The 21,585-nt window shown below is 35.3% G+C and overlaps 1 protein-coding gene across 5 annotated transcripts; it reads right to left on the reverse strand.

Annotated features, from left to right (window-relative positions):
- Nucleotides 1-467: 467 nt before the first annotated feature.
- On the reverse strand, nucleotides 468-12,135 carry Gnpnat1 (glucosamine-phosphate N-acetyltransferase 1). 5 transcript variants are annotated; one of them, XM_078049913.1, is made up of 8 exons: nucleotides 11,996-12,135; nucleotides 11,505-11,629; nucleotides 7,997-8,155; nucleotides 6,009-6,176; nucleotides 4,815-4,877; nucleotides 3,576-3,703; nucleotides 2,670-2,731; nucleotides 468-1,658 (listed from the first exon to the last, which is right to left on the reverse strand). In XM_078049913.1, the coding sequence occupies exons 3-8, from the start codon at nucleotides 8,025-8,027 to the stop codon at nucleotides 1,511-1,513; spliced, it is 600 nt and encodes a 199-aa protein (XP_077906039.1). In that variant the 5' UTR covers nucleotides 8,028-8,155; nucleotides 11,505-11,629; nucleotides 11,996-12,135; the 3' UTR covers nucleotides 468-1,510. The 5 variants fall into 5 exon arrangements, with proteins under 5 accessions (XP_077906039.1, XP_077906042.1, XP_077906040.1 ...); XM_078049916.1 differs by lacking the exon at nucleotides 7,997-8,155; XM_078049914.1 differs by lacking the exon at nucleotides 11,505-11,629 and having other exon boundaries at nucleotides 11,996-12,132.
- Between the last annotated feature and the right edge of the window lie 9,450 nt (nucleotides 12,136-21,585).

Raw genomic sequence — 21,585 nt, forward strand, 5'->3', positions numbered from 1 at the left:
GACCTGAAGAACACAATTTAATGGGATTTATTGAAATACCAGCCTAATAGATAATTTTACTTCAAATAGTTCAGTGGTAAGAAGTTTAATAAAGAATTAAATTTCAACTTTTTACTAGGCTTACTTAATATGGGTTTTTAATTACCTGAATTTACCTAATGAAGCTACAACTAAGGTTTTAAAAGTCCTGAAAAAAAAAATAAAAGAACAAATTTTATTGCTTTCACTATAGGCAGATGAGTTCATCTGGATAAATGGGTCAGCATATGAGTAGTGTACCTTATTGGTGAAGGATTTCTGTTGTCTTTGAAAGCCTACTTTAGCTGTTTGGAGGGAAACCCAACTGATGCGATATGAATCGGAGGTGAGAAACAGGTGGTCCTTACAAAGAATACACAAAACTAGGATGTCATGAACGATGAATGAACCTAATAGTTCAATAATACATTCAAGAAAAGCAACAGGCAGGATTTTAACAGACAATTTATATGAACAGGTTTAATGTAACATGGAATGCAAAAGATTAGAACCATTAATAAGTATCTAATTCTTCAACTTTAAAAAATAATTGAAATAAATAAAATCAAAACAAGATAGTGATCAGAATAATAGTACCATTATAATCACATTAAATATAAAAGCTTCCCTCAGTATTTTAACGATGTGGCAATTATAGTACCATACATTTTTAAATATCACTCAAATTTTATAATCTGTCCATGTTTCATAAAAATGTTTGACAAAAGAAAGGTTTCAGATACCCATGAAAAGAGAAACTGGGGTATGCCTAGAGTTGCTAGTTCACTATTAAAAAGGTACTTTACCTTGGGTTCAATCACTAGTACCACACACAATTCCACAAAAGTGTACCTTGGATGGCCTGTTTTATTTGCCCTTGGGCAAATTTATTGTTTCACAGTAAGACAGGTGGTACTTGATCTCCATAGGAACTATATGAAGTTTTACTGAAACATTTAAACTACTGTACTTAAAATCTTCTTTCTTTACAATGTTGACAAAGTTGTTTGCCAACATTAAGATGGACAAACTTAGTTCTAAGTAATTTATCCAACTTCCTATAATATGTGAGAAATGATACACCTCTAGGTTTATTTAGATGTTTCTTTGAAACAAGATATTTAATTTTGTGAATGTATACTTTTTAAAAATGAGCAGCAAAGACAGCAGACCTATAACTCCTTACTACCCATACTCTTGACTATCAAGAAATGAAGCCAAACTTTAGAAAAATACAATGCAAGAAAAGATTCAAGTTAAAAATATATTCCTTTGGTTAAAAATCATCCCCTTTGATAATATTCATTTGTAATCTAAACTCACAGACTGTCCCACCATCTCAAAGTATTTATCTTCTAAATGTCATTAAACTTGTAGTAGTCCAATGTTTTTTCAGTCCAGCATTATGGAGGTCACTGGGTTGCAGTAACAAAAATGTTTTTTTTATTCTAGGAAGAATGAAGTGCTGTAGCATTAGATCCTCTCAAGATTTTTACTGTAGAAACCTCCGACACATGTAGTTTTCTTCAGATACTGTATATCCAAACTTCTTGTAGAAACCAACATTTTCTGGTAGACATTCAAGAGTGATCTTATAACAGTTCAGTTTCTTGCTTAGCAAAGTAAGAGTTGATAATAACCTAAAATTTTAAAAAGGGAAAATGAGGAGACAGCATTTATTAAAATGAATTTCAATAACAATGTGAATTGATGTTACAGAAAAATAAAACTTCAATCTTTATTAGAAATAGGTGTAAATATGCTATGATAGGCAAATTATAAGTCAATAAGCATTTAAATCACCAAAGCATTTTTACTTAGTTTCAAAAATACTTTAGTAACCTCCAGCTCATTAGTAAACAAGATAAATTACCCTAAACTCTTTAAAGGTACTTATTCATGTTAACACTGAAGACTATCAACTTGTGTAAAAATATGGCCAAAATTATTTAATAAAAGGTCTTTGTTATAAATCTATTCAAAGTAATTGGTAGTATACAGCCTTCTAACATAAAATCGGTACTTTAATAGTTTCATTCTTTAATTTTGTTTGTTTGTGGTACTCGAGATGGAACCCAAGGATTGCCCACATGAATGTACTCTTAACACTAACCTTCATCCCTAGCCCCATTAATAATTTTTAAATCAACACAGGTTTAATAACAGATGTACACAAAGCAAAAGGGTATACATCTTTACAAATCCTTAAAAGAGTCACATTCTTTTAAAATGTAATGTGATCTAGCCAGGTGTAATGGTGTACACCTGTAATCCCAGCTAGTGGAGAGGCTGACACAGGAGGATCTCAAGTTTGAGGCTAACCTCATCTTAGATTCTGGCTCAACAGAAAATTTGAAAAGGTCTGGTGTATAGTTCAGTGCATGTGACCCTGGATTCAATCCCTAATACCAAAAAAAAAAAAAAGTGACTATTGGTAACAGTATGCTTTCAGTTTTCAAACTCTGAAACTATTTAATATTTTTGTCATTAAATTCAATTCCAAGCTAAAGAATAAAAATTAATTCAGAATTAATGTAGCCCAAAAAGAATTTCAAAAAGGAAAAAAAAAATTAACAGGCATTTTAGCAAGAAATGAAATGATATGAAACGAGTATCCAGTTTACCCAGAGTTACCTTCTTTGTTTACTTACAATTTGCCAAGCTGCTTTCCTCTGCATTCATCACTAACAACAACATCTTCTACTCTTCCTCTCTGAAAAGTAGTTTACAGTGTTTAGGACTACTCATCCAGTTTTGTTTTCAGATAAACCAAGTGATAGTTGGTAAGAATTTATTGATAATGTTTTGTAAACTTGACCTTCATAAGAACCAAAATGCATTTATTTAACTTATTACCATAGAGGAAATAAAAAGAATCAACTTTTAGTGTAATCATTTTCTGGATATATCCCCAATCTCCCCCACTCCATTGTATTAAAGCAAATCTCAGAATCTGTATCACCACAAACAAAATCTTTCCATAAACACAGTACATCCATCATTCTACTCAGCTCAATAAAAATTTGTTTCAGATAGACAAGTAAAATTTTATTAGTTTCTAGTGGCTTAACCCCCCACCCCCAAATTCATAAAGCACATGATATATCCCATGTGTTCTTATTTTCATTTTCACTGGTTTCTTATATATTTATTATATCATGTGAATTTTATGAGAATTGGAACACAAACATAGTATTCCGCAATCTTTACTAACAGGAAAATAATAAGAAAATTCTGCTAATGCAGTACAAAATATTATTTTTGGAAAAAACAACATTAGGGATTCTAAACATTACTCCTGAATTTAATGAAACCCGGTTTTTCTATGACTATGTCAAATCTAAAACCTTTATATAACAAGTTTAGTAAGCAGTTAATACACTTAATGTTTTCTTTCATTTATAATTCTAAGAAACACACCAAGAAATTGCTTATTGCTAAAGAATTTCTAAGAAAACTATGAAAAGCAGTAAGAAAACATTTGTCTAGCAGAAATTCAAAGTCATTTTTGCTAGAAAACACCCATTTTACTCACAAGCATTAATGTGAGCACATACCTTAGCACAGGAATGGATGAATTTATGTTCTATTATCAGAGTTGCTGTAGCAACAATCTGTCCTACAGTCACATCTTCCACAACTGTAACATAATAATCCCCAGATTTCTTCATATGCTCAAAAGATTCTGTAGAAATTGGAAGACAAAGAGTATTACATGGTAGAGTTATTTTATTAGGTGCCATAAAAATACTAAGATTGGATGATTTATTATTAAATACTTAAAGCTATTTTACCATAGTAATTTATATTCCATTTCTAAAAGCATATTATCCAAACAACCAAAGAGTTGAAATATCAACAGTCAATATTAATTGGACTATGGTGCATACATTTAAAATAATCTGCTAGCAAAATACAGTAAGATTGACAGTTATTTTAGATTAATAGTACTTAAAATATATACAAATTGTATATGTTGCTATTTTTATGACTAATTAAAACTTCAATACTTTATTCAATATGTACTCAACAGATATTCAAACTTTGCAGATTTTAAGAAGAATGTGTATTCTGTAATTTCAAAATTACAGAGGAGCATAGCTCCATTCCCCTTAAGTGATTATTAATGCTTATATTGCTGAAAAAAGAATTTCTCAATGAATCTGATATGCAGGCAAAGAGAAATTCAGAAGTTAAAAACCAAACCTAATAGGTCTTGTACTGTTTATTTGTACAGAGAGGTAGTGGGAAGAAGAAATACATAAATGAGAATAACTATCTATGGTCTTGAGTAAGACACTGGATCTCTCTGGATATCCATTTTCTCAAAAGCTGGGATGGGGATGCATGTACAAGATCCTGGGCTCAATCCCCAGCACCCAAAAAAAAAAAAAAAAGCTGGGGTCGCGGTAGTGGGCTAGACTTACTGATACCTGCCAACCTTGAAATTCAATATAAGAACAAAAGTACATATGCTCTTGAATTTTGGGGGTGGGGGAAGGTTGGTAATGAAATTTCTGTGAATAATCTAATCATGGAAGGAAATACTACAATAAATTAAAAGTCTTTTGATCTGCACCCTGCATTTTTGTAAATGTAGGTATTTTGCAAAACAAGGTAGTTACTATATTTGGATTCTACAACAAGTTAAACATTAAAAAAAAATAGCTAATCTATTACTCGAATAACTTCCAGCTGTTTGAACAAAAACAAGCAGGCACTGAACAGTGCTCTAAACAAAAAGAAAATCTTACTCCCTTTAATTTTATTCAGGAAACAGAGGCTATAGTACTTACTCATAAACTGTTCAGGGTTGACAACTCCAGTCTCTGTTAGCTGACCCAGTACCTTAAAAAAACCTTGAAGACCAGATTTCAAGTCATGAGGAAAGGCAAAAAGGGAAGACAAAATATGAAAAGAAGTAATATGTTAAGTTGTTGTGAATATGGGCAATCATTTTTTCATATTTTCCATAATCATCACTTAACTATTATTTCTTGAATCATACAATAAAGGTAATAAAATATTTGAACAACATTTTGCCTGCACAAAATTTTTGGAATAGTACAAACTACGTATATTTTTTCAACATAATCTTTGTTAAATTCAATACAAGGAATGCCAACTTTTCCCAAGTTTCTTACTATGAACAGATATAAAACATTTATCAATATATAAATAATATAACATTGTTGACTACAATTTTAAAGATTCGTAATTTTATTAAATCTAATATTAAAAGTACACTTAGAACTTTTAGAGTCTTTTCTAGACTCAATAATTAGTTTGACCAAAATTATGTTTCTTCAGGTTTCTTACCCAGAAGTAAACTGAGAAGTAAAATGCTGACTTTTGATTAACAAGGTTTAAGTTAGTTTGAAGAATTTAGATGTTAATAAAAGAAGTATATAGAGCCAGGAAGAGTGGCGCATGCCTGTAATCCCAGCAGCTTGGCTTGGGAGGCCAAAGCAGGAGGGTCATAAGTTCAAAACCAGCATCAGCAACTTAGTGAGGCCCTAAGGAACTTAAAGAGAGATTGTCTCAAAATAAAAAATATTTTAAAAAGGCTAGGGATGTAACTCAGTGGCTAAGTGCCCCTGGGTTCAATCCCTAGTATCCCTGCCACACCCAAAAAAATAAGTACATAGAAACAGACAACCTCTTCAACTTAACCAAAGAAAATTATCTCTACTTTAATTTCCCATCGGGCTTCTTAAAAAGACCTAATGTGTTATAATAGTATTGTGAAATAGTTCAAATAACTTTAATGTATATTAAAGTATATTTCATGTATATTTCATTATAGAGTGAAAATATATTTATCATAAACATTTATTGGTCAAAATTGAATTTTCCAATCACTAAAAAATGAAGTCTAAAAATAATCCTAAAGACAAATATTTTTAAAATTTATCAGTGTCATGTTTATAGGGAAAACAGAAGGCCAACTATAAATCTAACCAGGATTTCCTAATGGAGTGATTCCATACCTCTATTTAAGTCAGCAGTGCAAAGAGGCCTCAAAACCAAACCTTCTCCGGGATGTGTTGGAGAAATGGCTGGAGAAAATGTTGCTGTATTCTGACTCCAGTCCACTTCTTTGAGTAGACTTGGGTCAAACATTGGCGTTTCATCAGGTTTCATCTTTCCAGTAAGGTCTAAAATAAAAATTTAAATGTTAAGGCATTTTGATTACTAAAAGAAAAAATTATTATGGTTGATGATAAAATTAATGAAGCATTCTATAACAGTTATACAAGCTATTTTGCTTTAGCCTACCAAGAATCTAATTTCAAATGCCCCAACTACAGATCGATCTCTTGGTCTCTCTGTGTGTGTGTGTGTGTGTGTGTGTGTGTGTGTGTGTGTGTGTGTATTTTTACATCATGCTTTGTTGGGCTTGTTGATGCGTGTCTGTATTCCTAGGAACTCTGGTGGCTGAGACAGAATGATCAAAAGTTCAAAGTCAGCCTGGCAACTTAGCAAGACCCTATTTCAAAAAAAAAAAAAAAAAAGACTGAGATAGAGCTCAATGGTATAGTGCCCCTGCGTTAAATCCCCAGTAAAAAACACACACACACACACACACGTCATGCTTACTATCAGAAAGTGGGATTGTTAAGTGTAAAGACGTATTGAGCATAACACTTTTTTATATTAATCATGATGAATGCTAATTACTGAATTATTATGTGTTCATAGCAATACTGGTCTTAGCTATGACAGATAAGACACTAAAGCTAAATTTTGTTTTCATAACAGGTTTTCTAAAAATCTGTAACATAAGTTACTCAGCTGCATCTATGCAGTTTAAGAATAGCCAGTATTTTCATGCTATTGAAAATGACCAATTATGGTATTTCCCTTGCTTTTTTGAACATTCAGAAATGGGCAGATTCTCACTAGTGATCTAATAAAACTAAGACTAAATAATGGATAAAACAGAAGGAAAAGATGAAAATTTTTATGAAGTATAAAATGGGGTGGGAGGAGCACTTCAATAGAGTACAGAGCTGCTCAAAGAAACAGGATCTTCCTGCTCATCCAGGGACTAAATAAAATCCTCCAACTTTCATTTCTAGTCCTATACCCTTTCAATTCTATTCCTATAAAGAAACATTTATTGAAAGAGCAATTTTCTCATAACTTAAATATCTATTTTATAAGTCACAACATGCTTTATGGCAAATAGACTTAACTTTTCTTATTAAATTTCTGCCTGTGTGACCACTCTATGTTAACTATACAGGTAATGCTGCAGGTTAGTATAGGCTTTGGGAAGTTAGTGTTGTGAAATAACAGAATTCAATACTTCCTCAGCACCTACTTCATGCCAGGCACTCTTCAAGGGACTTGACGTATTACTAAGTCATTTGCTTCAAAAATCCTACAGTCTAGGTGGTGTTATCTCCATTTCAACAGATGAAGAAATAAAGGTACAGTGATATTAAATATCTTGCCTGAGGTCACAAAATTTAGGAAGACAGGGCTTAAACCTGGACATGGAAACAAGTGGACTAGTTAATTCAAATGTGATCTTGGTTAAGGTAATTAAGCTCTTAGAATCGAGTTTCCTCATTTGTAAATACAGATGAAATTACACAAATTTGAAAATAATTATATGCAAGCAAGCATTTAAAATATGTGGCATACCACAAAAAAGCAAGATACATTCTAAGTAGTAATAAATTTAAAATTCATTTTACAAGTTCTTTTTGTCTTTAATTCATGATTTAGGCACTGCTGGATACAGGGACTATAAAAAGAATGACAGGTTGTTGTGTTTATATTAAGCCAAAAGTTACTCTTCTTGGATAGGAAAAAATTAAAATGTAGTTTATTACATAGAATACTAAGCATTTTCCCCCTCAGAATTCAGATCAAGTTGTGCTGTAACACTATACCTAAGTTGAACAATATTGAAGAAAGAATGTAAACTGTGATGATTAAAACTCTCATATCAAATTAATAAGCTTACCATCCATCCTAAACAGGTTTTTCATAGGCATACATTTTAGTATTTGTCCCTGGTAGTTGGACCATTTTTGAAGCTGCTGTATAAAATCTCATGTGAAAGATGGGCAAAAAAATATTGTTTTTCTCAGGTATGCAGATCTGCTGGTGTCCAACTAATATTCTGGGAAAAGTAAATTGTTTTAGTTCCTCAAGGTAATACCCTATTAAAACATTTGATCATGTTATTTCACATATAAAAGCATGACGTTTAAAGAAACCTCAAAAGGGAATTTAGATAAATATTAACAAAACTCTTAACTAGATTCCCTTTTCCCTTAAAGTTGCCAGAATTTATAATAAAATGTTGACTGGAAGCTACACAAAAAGGGTTACTAATTTCATGAGGAAATTGCACAGAAGAATTAGCCTGTGAAGCCTTTAATGAATTTAATCAGTAAATATTTATAGTTCTGTGATTTTTCTCTAACCAGATGGTCCTGTTCTATGAGTGATAAAGCAGTACTAGCTGACACTTGCATACTTGGTATTTGTTAACTCAAAGTTCTCTCTCTCTCTTTAAAAAAATAAATATTTATTTTTTAGTTTTTGATGGACACAACATCTTTATTTTTATGTGGTGCTGAGGATCGAACCCAGCACCCTGCTCATGCCAGGCAAGCGTGCTAACTGCTTGAGCCACATCCCCAGCCCTTGTTAACTCTTTAAAACACAATCAATGATACATAATGATTTTATCCCTCTTTTACAGACAAGGAAGCAGGCACAGTAATTTGCTCAAGATACCAGTGCCAATAAGCAACAAAATTTAGAATTCAAAACAAAGCAATAGGGCAGCTTCACAGGCCCTGGATCTATATGGTGCACAGGGGCCCAGCACTTGGTTTAATACTCTGCTGCTACTACTATGAAATTTTTAAGAATGTTTTTTAACAAGTGCCCTGCATTTTAATTTTGCACAGGTCCCTACAAATTATGTGGCTAGTCCTGCTAGGCAGAATGACTTCAGACTCTTAACTATTCCACTGAAGATAAACTAAAAGTAGATGAAGTAGAGGAATTTCCTTCTTTATTGTACATGATCAATCAGTACTTTGTTACCTTTACTTTGGAAAATGAGAATTTCAGATTAATCTGTTTCAAAATAAAAAGGACTGGCAATGTAGCTCAGTGATAGAACACCTTGGGTTCAATCCTTGGTACCAAAAGAACTAAATAGGTAATTTTAATTGGCTTATAAAATAAATATTTTAGCATTTTAAGGTACCCACAGATACTCAAAACTAAGAAACTTCACTAAAGGTGAAAGCTTAATCTTATCATCATTAATGGCCTTATATTATTTTTAATTTTTCAAAGTAAACCCTGGAACTTCCAGATAGCTGAATATGTGAAGGCTCCTGGAAAGTGGTGGGTTCAGAGAGGGCATGAAAGTTCTGCACACCTTCCCACATACCTCACCCTAAACAACTCTAAATCTGTATCCTTTGTAATATCCTTTATAATAAACCAGTAAATAACTGCTGAAGAAGCTGGGTATCCCTGAGACAGGCCATTCTCATGGCAAAGGTCAGAAATTCAAAGGGGCAAGCAGGAGGAAAAAAAAAAAGGCAATTCTTAGAAGTCTACCCAACTAGCTATGAACAAAGTCAAAAAGTGGGAAAGTCACTCTTTCTACAATGAAACTGTACTGAGGAAGAAGGGAGATGGAAGAATTGTAAACAAATGACTCTACCACAATTTGCCAATAATAATTTTTTGCTTAAGCAATTTAAAAAATTTATTCATTCTAATTAGTTAGACATGTCAGCAGAATGCATTTTGATTTATAGTACACAAATGGAGCACAAATTTTTATTTCTCTGCTTGTACACAAAGTAAAGTCACACCACTTGTGTCATCATACATGAACTTGGGTAATGATGTCCATCTCATTCCACCATCTTTACTACCCCCATTCCCTCCTTCCCTGCTTAAGAAATTTTAATTCCATATGTAACACTAGCTACTAAATAAATAATACAGTGATTGATTGATCCAGCTAAAAGTATAAGAACCAAAAGTCTTTATATAATTTAATTAAGATTTACAACATGGAGCAAGAGAGGAAGAACCCTCTTTCTGGTCAGGAAACAATGAAGATGAGACTTATGTATTCAGCCTCGTCAAGAACCTAATTTTATAGTCAGAAGACTGTAATCCCAGCAGCTCTGGAGGCTGAGGCAGGAGGATCTGGACTTCAATGCCAGCCTCAGCAAAAGCAAGGCGCTAAACAACTCAGTGAGACCCTATCTCTAAATAAAATTAAAAACAGTGCTGGGGATGTAGCTAGGTGGTCGAGTGCCCAAGTTCAATCTATCCCCAGTTCCAAAACAAACAAAAAACAGAACTATAGAAAATAGTAGACATGTGGAGACTGAAAAAGTTATAAATGGTTTTAAGATTCTTCACCCTGTTGTAACTTAATCCACCTTTACTTCTGTACTTCTTGAAGTTTGGTTATGTGGGAAAAAAAACCTTAAAAAAAGGAAAAAGCAAAAAACCCTAAGCCCCCTTAAATATTCCTCAAGAAACTCTTCTGTTTAACTGCTAAATTAGCATGCATTTACAAGGCCACGATTGCCTTGCCTAACCTAGTAAACATCTGATGAATGAATAACGAATAATGAATGATGTAAGACTTAACTGGAGATCATATTTCAAGGAAAAACATTTCTACACTGTCACAAGTGGTATCACAAAAATCATACATCAAATTCATTTTTACTACTATTGAGAAACTTTCATTATTTTGAGTACTTTTAGACACAATTTCAATAAGATGGTTTCCCAGCCTCTATATCAGATTAGAATACAAACGGGGAGGAGTTGCTCCTAGAAGCAACTGAGAGCAACAAGTAATGGACACTGGACATGAAGATTTACAAAGAACATTTGCTGATAAAAGCGCGCAAATGCACCAATTTACAAAAGTATTTTTTGATAGCATTAAATCTCTAACATCTAGACATTATTTCCAGTCTACTGATGAGGAAGCTGGAGCACAAAGAAGTTTCAAGACTTGCTTCACTGTAATAAGTAAACTGGAACTAGAATCCTGTTTCCCACGTTGAGCGCTACAATAAAGTAAGTACCAAATGGTACTGACTGGTAGTTATTTCCCCTATTCATCAAATCCCGTCTAAAACATGTAAATGATTTCCTGAGACCTATTCTGGATTCATTTAAAGTGATTAGCCCAACAAAATGAAGAACTAGAATCCTGTTTCCCACGTTGAGCGCTACAATAAAGTAAGTACCAAATGGTACTGACTGGTAGTTATTTCCCCTATTCATCAAATCCCGTCTAAAACATGTAAATGATTTCCTGAGACCTATTCTGGATTCATTTAGAGTGATTAGCCCAACAAAATGAATCTCATAATTGCCCTTTCAATTTTATGTGAAATTTTTTTTAAGAGTTCGGCTTACATAAACACCAGCTAGTACAATAGAAATCACATAATACTCACTGTTTCTAGGGGCAGAAGCCCTGAGAAAAGACACAAAGGATATCCCTCTCTTCCCGGGGAAGGCCCCCTGATGTAGTCGGTGATCTTCAGAGCGATCAGGAGAGTGTCCTCAATGGCTCCCACCACTATGGGATACCCCAGGAAAGGACGCGAGAAGGGAGAGTGGGTCAATTGGCTGCAGAAACGGAGAGCAAGGGTCTCCATCTCCCACGCCAAAGCCCGAGAGTGGAGTTAGTTCGACCCCAGTCCCAGTTTCTGCTCTGCCAGGCCAGGACCCCTGAATGGCGTGACCGTTGGCCATCATCCTTAACCTCTGTTCCCGGAGCGCGTCGGTTCAACTTCCTGGGAACCGCGCTCGACACCGCCAAGTGCACACAGCTGGCGAAGATAAACAGCCCAAACAGAACCCCTTCGGGGCCTAGCCCTCCTCGGCTTTCGGTAAACCTGAAGACGAGTCCCCGACGCCCTCAGGACACCGGGCCCCTTCTCACCTGCAGAGGCCCAACGGTTGGTGCTCCTCCTCGCACGCGTGGGACTCTCCTTCACCCAGCTACACGGCACCGGATCCGGATCCGGCTTCAGCGCCAGCCCCACCTCCTCTTGCACCGCCCGCGCCAGAGCCGGGAACCGCAACCCAAACGTGGCAGGGCCAACGCCTCCTCCTTCACCAGCAGCTCACGCAGCGCCGCGCCTAGGCGGACGCCGGCGGAGGGCGGGGAGCCACCCGAGGGGATGGGGTGGAGCGGAGCCTGCCAAGAGGCGTGGCCAGGAGGGCCGGCGCTGGGCGAGGCACGCAGCGCGTCAGGGCGGGGCGACGTGCGGGACGCACAAGCCTTCCTTTCCAGTGTACCTCCCTCTCCCTCTGATTCTTTGCCGCCTTATTGGCGGCGTCACTGTCTCGGTTTTCCCGGAAATAAGTCCACGTAGGAGCCGGCTAAGCAGCGTTAAGTGGTGACCAGCTTGGCCTCTTGTCCTTTTAGTTAGTCCCTTGTTGCCTATTTTCTCACGATGAGTCCATTAGGACTTGGGTTACTTATTTGGACAACTCATAGCTCCTCATTTCCAGGTTTTTGACTCATGGTTTCTGCCTTCTTGAAACTATGAGTTGGGGCCTCTGCGTTCTAGTCCATTAGAACCGTCGTTTTATTTTTTTCTCAGAACCTTTTAGGATGAACACGAGGTTGGCACTGTGATTTTCAACTGCAGTGATTTGCCTCCCGGGGTACATTGGCAATGCCTGGAGCGTTTTCAACCTCTTAATCTGAAAGGGGAGAGTTGGTGCTGGCATCTCTGGATGGTGGAGGGCAGAGAAGAATAGAGGCCAGGATGGCTGCTGTACTTCTTAGGATACATAGGACAGCACCCTGCAGCAAAGTCTCTGGCCTGAAATGTCAGTGCTGCTGAGGTTGAGAAACCCTGATAAGGATAAGAAAAGTCTTTTTCCTCCGAGCTCCCATTCCAAAGTGTCCTTTTTATATTCCAAAGTGTCCTTTTTATAGATTAGGAAACAGGTTCTGAGACATTAAGTAATTTACAAGTCACGTAGCTTAGTAACTCTTACTTACTGAAATTACAGAGTACTCTTTTAAGGAAAAGTGTTCAAAGAATTAACACTATAGATATTCAGTCAGAAATTGTTTTTGGCTCACTTGTGAGATTGAAATTTAGATTATTGATTCATGAATTCTCACAGCTTCAGAAATCAATGAGACTGATGGCCCCAAAAATTTATGTATTTATCCTATTTTCCCTCCATAAATATAAAAGAATATATAAGGAATAAAGAAATAAAAAGTCATGTACACACTACTCATCTTAAATATATAATAGCCCATTTTCTTTTTTTATTCTTTTTATATATACATGACACTTGAATGTATTTTGACATAGGTACATATGTACATGGAGTATATAACTTATTCTAATTAGGATCTCATTCTTGTGGTTGTACATGATGTGGAGTTACACTGATTGTGTATTCATATATAAAAATAGGAAAGTTATGTCTGATTTATTCTGTCTTTTCTATTTCTATCCCTCCTCCCTTTCCCTCATTCCCCTTTGTCCAATCCAATGAAGTTCTGCACCCACCTCTGCCTTATTGTGTATTAACATCTGCATATCAGAGAGAATTTTTGGCCTTTTGGTTTAGGGGATTGGCTTTTTCCACTTAGCATGATAATCTCCAGTTCCATCCATTTACCAGCAAATACCATAGTTTCATTCTTCCTTATGGGTGAGTTATATTCCATTGTGTATATATACCACATTTTCTTTCTTTCTTCCATTCATCTTTTGAAGGACCCCTAGGTTAGTTCCATAGTTTAACTATTGTGAATTAAGTTGCTATAGACATTGATGTGACTTTGTCACTATAAGTATGCTGATTTTAAGTCCTTTGGGTATATACTGAGGAGTGGGATAAATAGGTCAAATGGTGGTTCCATGCCAAGTTTTCTGAGGAATCTCCATACTGAATAGCCCCATTTTCTTATCAGTGGGGTAGGCCTGTAATCCCAGTGACTTTGGAGATGGAGGCAGGAGTATGGTAGGTTCAAGGCCAGCCTCAGCAACTTAGCAAGACCCTGTCTCAAAAAATTATTTAATTTTTTTATTTTTTGGTAAAAAAGCTCTGGAGATGTAGCTTAGTGGTAGAGCACCCCTGATTCAATGTCCAGTAAAACACACACACACATACACACACGCAAAAAAGATTTCTGGTAAATGTTTTTAGTGAGTTTCTCCTGAAATAATCCTGTACATTTTGAAGAATGTCATTGGAATTTTAATAGGTAGAGTAAAATATAATCAATTAAATCATAGAACACAGGAGTTCTAAGAGATACTCCATGAGGTCTTTTGCATACACCTGACTTCCATTGTGCCACAGCAACCCAATTTTTCCTGATTTGTCAAGATCAGTCACTGGGCACTCTAGGGAATTCCCTCTTTGATGGTTAGTCTGCTTGGCAATGAGGAGACCAAGGTAGCCATGGGACAGTCTCAACTTCCATTTTAATGGAATCACTGGTTTATCCTTTGGTGACTTTTATTTATGGATGTGTATAAGAAGTGCTGCATCATCAGTATTCTTGACTGCTTGAATAAGGGTATTATGTAGGAAAACATGGATATCAATGATTGAGTTGAAAACTAATTCAGAAATGTTGGACTCATCAAAAAGTTAATACCTTAGTCAGGGACTGGGAACATAGCTCAGTGGTAGACCATATGGTTAGTATGTATGCGATCATGAGTTCAATCCTCAACAGCCCCCCTGCCACAATTTTTTAAAGAATACCTTTTAAACAATTGATTTCATTTATATTTTTCTCTTATTCTTTGCACAAGTATTCAACATAATAGTCCCTATCTAACTAAGTATAAAAAAGCTCTTTTAGTAACTAGTTAAAGTTGTAAATATCAGGAGCAGTAGCATGCCTGTAATCCCAGCAACTCAGGAGGCTGAGGGAAGAGGAACATAAGTTCAATGGGGCTGGGGTTATGGCTCAAAGGTAGAGCACTTCCTTTGCATGTGCAAGGCCCTGGGTTCAATCCTCAGCACCATATAAAATAAATAAAAAAGTTATTGTGACTATGTAATGTTTTGAACGACCAACAATAAAAAAAAAGAAAAAAAAAGAAAGAAAAATTCAGTACCAAGAAAAAAAAAAGTTATTGTGTACAGCTACAAAAAATATAAAAATATTTTTTAAAAAAGTTCAAGGCCTGCCTCAGCTATTTAGTGAGACCCTGTCTCAAAATTAAAAATAAAAAAGGACTGGGAATGTAACTGAGTGGTAAAGCACTCCTGGATTTAATCCCTAGTATTAATAAACAAATGAGTTTTGTGATAAGAAAATTTATTACAGCTTTAAATGGGCCACATTGTTTCTTTCTTTAGTTTCATAAACTAATAGTGTGTCATAAAATGGATATGTCTAATATTTGATGAAATATGGCACATTTCTCTATACATATTCATAAATTATTTCATTTGATCCTTAAGTAGATATTGTGAAGTAGAGTGAGCATTATTATTTCCATAAGGCAAATGAAACAGTTAATTTTCCTTCTAGTGTGGGTGAGGCTATTTTGTCCTGTAGACTTCTGAACGTAAATACTTAATAAAGTAGTTCAATTTTTCCATAACATTAAACCACAAATTTAAACAGTTTCACCTAGGACCACCAAAAAAATCATAAAGATAAGTAAGAAAACTATTAGTGTTGTAACAAGGACTTAGACTCCACTTTTGCCTGCTTATGTTTTTTGCCTCCACTTTTGCCTGCATAAAAGTAGGATTAAAGATGTGGCATCCATTCTACCAAAACTGTTATACAGATTTAATACAATTCCTATTAAAATTCCAATGACATTCTTCATAGAACTCGAAAAAGCAATCATGAAATTCATTTGGGAAAACAAGAGACCCAGAGTAGCCAAAGCAATACTTAGCAAGAAAAGTGGAGCAGGAGGCATCACAATACCAGACCTTAATCTACACTGCAGAGAAACAGTAACAAAAGGGTGTGATATTGGTACCAAAATAGACCTGTAGACCAATGTTACAAAATAGAAGACACCAAGACAAACCCATACACATATGGTTATCTCATACTAGACAAAGGCACCAGAAACATACATTGGAGAAAAGATAGCCTATTCAACAAATGGTGCCCCAAAAACTGGAAATCCATATGTTGCAAAATGTAATTAAACCTCTATCTTTCACCCTGTACAAAAATCAACTGAAAGTGGATCAAAGACTTAGGCACTAGAACAGAGACCCTGCGCCTAGTATTAAAAATAGTAGGCCCAAATCTTCATCATGTCAGCTTAGAACCTGACTTCCTGAACAACACTCCTAAAGTACTCAGAAAAATGAGAAATTATACCCCATCTATGTATGATACATCAAAGTATATAAATGCATTCTACTGTCACGTATAACTAATTAAAATGAATTAAAAGTAAAATTAAACTTAAAAACTCAATAAATAAATTGTATATGAGCAGATTATATATTTTAAAAAAAAGACTCCTAAAGTGCAAGAAATAAAATCAAGAATCAATAAATGGGATGGACTCCAACTAAAAAGCTTCTCAGCAAAGGAAACAATCAGTAACGTAAGAGAGCCTACAGAATGGGAAAATAATCTCCAGGATCTATAAAGAACTCAAAAAACTTAACACCAAAAAAACAAATAACCAAATCAAGTGTGGTCTGTCCTAAGGGCTAAGGAACTTAACAGACACTTCACAGAAGAAGAAATACAATCGATCAACAAACATGAAAAAATGTTCATTATCTCTCTAGCAATTAGAGAAATGCAAATCAAGACTACTCTGAGATTTCATCTTACCCCTGTCAGAATGGCAATTATTAATACAAGCAATAATAAGTGTTGTCAAAGATGTACAGAAAAAGGTACACTCATACATTGCTCGTGGGACTACAAATTGATGCAACCACTATAGAAAGCAGTTTGGAGATACCTCAGAAAACTTGGAATGGAACTACCATGTGACCCAGCTATCCCCCTCCTCTGTTTATACCCAAAGGACTTAAAATCAGCATAATATAGTGAAACAGCCACATCAGTGTTTATAGCAGCTCAATTCACAATAGCTAAACTATGGAACCAATCTAGATGCCCTTTCAACAGATGAATGGATAAAGAACATGTGGTACATATACACAGTGAAATATTACTCAGACTTAAAGAAGAATGAAATTATGGCATTTGCAGGTAAATGGATGGAACTAGAAAATATGCGAAGTGAAATACGCTAATTCTCCCAAACCAAAGGCCAGATGTTTTCTCATGATAAGTAAATGCTGATCCATACTGGGGCAGGGGTTGGCGGGTGTAAAGAAGACAGAAAGAAGGAACTTTGAATAATGTAGAGGGGAGTGAGGGGAAGGGTAGGACACTGGGGATGGGACAGCCATTATTACCCTATATACGTATATGATTACATTACTGGTGTGACTGCACCATGTACAGCCCGAGGAATGAGAAGTTGTGGTCCATTCGTGTACAGTGTGTCAAAATGCATTGCAGTGCCATGTATAACTAATTAGAACAAATTAAAAAAAAAAAAAAAAAAGGAGGCCAGTAGAATAGAAGAGAGGAACAGGGGGATGGAGGAGAGGGAAAGGGGAGAGACTGGGGAATGAAATTCATCAAAGTATACTGTTTTATTGTGTGAATGTATGAATATATTATACAAATTTTAAAAATATATTTGTCATCTCTACCTCCATTGTGCATTCATCTTCCTTGCTCTGAGTCTCCTTGGATTCTAGAACAAGGTCTGATCTGATAAACATCTCCAGTCAAACCCACCCCTCCATCACCACCAGGAGGAGCAACATTTTTTCTGGGATAAGGCCTGACCAATTTTGAGATAACGATGGACAGACCACACTAGATCAAGATCACCTGCTTTGGTAACTGTGAAAAGCCTCCAGTGGTGCAAACCCCCAAACCCTTGCCCTTATTCCCTTTTCTATAAATCCTAGAAGACAAGGCTATAGGATGGTTTGGTCACATGTGAAGATACATTTTATTATTTCTGCATATGTCTGAAAACAACAACAACAAAAAACTGGAGATGTAGCTTAGTGGAAAGTACCTCTGAATTCAATTCCCAGTACTCCCTCCACTCCTCCAAAAAGTTTTGAGCATGACAGAACAAAAATTCTTTAAATATTTTTAAAGTAATTATACAGGAGGCTCAATTTGAATAGAAACTTTCTTAGTCACATATTTATGATTCTTCTACTTTTAAAACTGTCCTTTCAGTTATTTACTTTCTGTTGTCATAGAAATAGGCTATATTGCATAAACATTTTGATAAATTCCATCAATTTTTGCTTAAAAATTAGTCTCAACAACTAAATGGTTGTGATTGAATCAGAAAATGAAATCAGCCTAGTTCAGACCCAAAAAGTTTCCTCAACTCTCTTTTATTTGACTATTGTAAGGTCCACTGGGAGTGTCTTGGAAAGATCACTTAGAACCACCCTGCAGTTAAGGGAAATGGTGACAGGATGGTCATGCAGTGAGGGAGAATTCTTGTCACATAAAATTTTGTATAACACTTTAGTCATACAACTAGAACATAATGTTTAAAGGAAAATTCACGACATTGCTGAAAAGCTATGTTACAAAAGCTGTGTCAGGCTGCGGGTATAGCTTTTTTAAGAAGTATGAGGCCCTGAGTTTCATTCCCAGCATCACACACACACAAAAAAAGACGACTTGCATTTTCATGGCATGGATAACGTGGATATCTGGTACATAAAAGTGCTTTGTGTTTGGTTTTCATAATTTAGCCCGTCATCAATTATAATCTATTTTGTATGAGGCCAAAAAATCTCTATTTGAAGAGCATTATTGCCTTCAGAAGGAATGATTATTACATTATGCTAACATCCATTGGAAAAATTTTTAGAATTTAGAATGATTCATTTTTCCTTACCAGATTACCCAATCGTAGGTCTCATCTGATTATAAAAATAGTTTTAGAATAATGGCCAAACCTCAGTATCATACATGATGTAAACATGGCATCATTATGATTCAGTGGTAACCAAAATTGCCTTTAAACTATAAAGAGTAATTTTAATCTCTGAATCTCAACTTTTTCATCTGAAAAATGGAGACATAGAATATCTTCCTTCTGTTTTTTACTGGTATGTTTTGGATATAGTATACAAAAATCCTGAGCCTTGTTCTTCCAAGCAGAAACCCAAGCAAAAGGAGGAATAGAAAATAAGAAAGAAAGACTTTTGGTGCTTTCATATACAGTGTTCTAATCCATGTTTTTTAATCCTCCTCCCAATAGGGAATGTCTTTGGATGTCTAAGAATTGGAGCTTTGCTTTATACTCCCCTATCATATCCTAAATTCATTTTCAGTTATTACTCATTAATTCATTCTTTTAGTGAATAGATCATTTGCCATATGTTAAGATCCTAAAACAGAACAAGCAAAGCACCAACTCACTGAAGACCAACATTATGTAAGTGTTTGCAAACACACTGAGTTTCTGAAGAAATACAGGATATTATGGGAGCTTTCAATAGGGTATTATGTAACCTAATTTGGAAGGTCAGAGGAGATTTTAGAGATATCAAAACTAAAATGAAAAATGAGGGAGTTGGCCAAGCAACTCCTTAACTAAGAGTATATTTTAGTCATCTTTTTCACTGAAGGAACCAAAAGATCTGAAAAGAGCAATTAGGGAAAAAAGTGTTCATTTTGGGGCTGACATTCTCAGTCCATAGACAGCTGGCTCCTTCCTTGGGGATCAAGGTGAGGCAGAACTTCATGGAAGAGTACGGCAGAGGAAAGCAGCTCAGGACATTACCAGGAAAGAGAGAGGGGGTGGGGGTGGGGAGAAATAGAGTGCTCTGCTCATCAAGGAAAAAATAATATACACCAAAGGCATGCCCCCAGGGATCCATCTCCTCCAGCTATATCCTAGAAACAAGGGAAGAAAGTGTCCAAAACAAACCTAGCTGATACAACAGTAGATTCCATTGACAGCACAGTAGATGAAATGTCAGAGAAGGAGTTCAGAGTGTACATAACTAAAATGATCTGTGAAACAAAGAATGAATTAAGAGAGCAAATACAGACCACAATTGACCACTCCAACAAAGAGATAAGAATGGAAATACAGGTAGCAAAAGATTACTTCAAGAAAGAGATAGAGACCCTGAAAACAAAAAACAAAAATCAGAAATCCTTGAAATGAAAGAAACAATAAGCCAAATAAAAAATTCAATAGAAAGCATCAATAACCAGACTAGACTACTTGGAAGACAGAACCTCAGGCAATGAAGACAAAATATATAATCTTGAAAATAAAGTTGACTACACAGTGAAGATGGTGAGAAACTATGAACAGAAACTCCAAGGATTATGGGACAACATGAATAGAACAAATCTAAGAACTATCAGGAGAAAGAAAGGCACAAAAATATAAACCAAAGGAATGCACAATCTGATAAATGAAATAATATCAGAGAATATCCCAAACATGAAGAATGAATTGGAAAATCAAATAAAAGAGGCTTACAGAACACCAAATGAACAAAATCACAACAGATCCACACTAAGGCATATTATAATGAAAATGCCTAGCATACAGAATAAGGATAGAATTTTAAAATCTGCAAGAGAAAAATTTCAGATTACATATAGAGGGAAACCAATTGGATCTCAGCAGATTTCTCAACCCAGATCATCAAAGCTAAGAGATATTGGAACACATACCATGCTGTGAAAGAAAATGAATGCCAACCAAGAATCTTATACCCAGCAAAATTAAGCTTCAGATTTGATGATGAAATAAAAATCTAACTTGATAAACAAAAATTAAAAGAATTTACAGGGGCTGGGATTGTGGCTCACTGATAGAGCACTTGCCTAGCACATGCAAGATGCTGGGTTTGATCTTCAGCACCACATAAAAATAAATAAATAAAATAAAGGTATTGTGTCCAACTTACAACTAAAAAATATATATTTAAAACAAGAATTTACAATGAGAAAACCTACACTATAGAATATTCTCAACAAAATATTTCATGAGGAGGAAATAAAAAACAACAATGAAAATCAGCAAAGGGAGGAACTACACTAAAGGAAAATGCAAGGAGAAACCAACTTAAGTTAAAAAACCAACATAAGCCAGAATGATCAGGAATACAAACCATGCCTCAATAATAACCCTGAATATTAATGGCTCAAATTCATCAATTAAAAGACACAGACTGGCAGATTGGATTTTAAAAATCCAAAATATGTTGCCTTCAAGAGACTCATATCATAGGAAAAGACATCCACAGACTGAAGGTGAAGAGATGGGGAAAAAACATATCACTCACATGGGCCACAAAAGCAAACAGGTGTTTCCAATCTAATATTATATAAAGTGGACTGCAAACCAAAGTTAGTCAGAAGAGATAAAGAAGGACATTTTATACTGCTTAATGGAGCCATACATCAACAAGACATAACAATTATACATATCTATTCCCCAAACAATGGAGCATCAATGT

The sequence above is a fragment of the Ictidomys tridecemlineatus genome, chromosome 5 (genome assembly GCF_052094955.1).
Source record: "Ictidomys tridecemlineatus isolate mIctTri1 chromosome 5, mIctTri1.hap1, whole genome shotgun sequence".
Taxonomy (NCBI): domain Eukaryota; kingdom Metazoa; phylum Chordata; class Mammalia; order Rodentia; family Sciuridae; genus Ictidomys; species Ictidomys tridecemlineatus.

Coding starts and splice junctions, on each gene's coding strand:
- Gnpnat1 (XM_078049913.1), bottom strand. CDS start 8,027: ATGCCTATGAAAAACCTGTTTAGGATGGATG. Junction 6,177..7,996: donor AAACCTGTTTAGGATGGATG/GTAAGCTTATTA, acceptor TTTTTATTTTAG/ACCTTACTGGAAAGATGAAA. Junction 1,659..2,669: donor GGAAAGCAGCTTGGCAAATT/GTAAGTAAACAA, acceptor TTAAAATTTTAG/GTTATTATCAACTCTTACTT.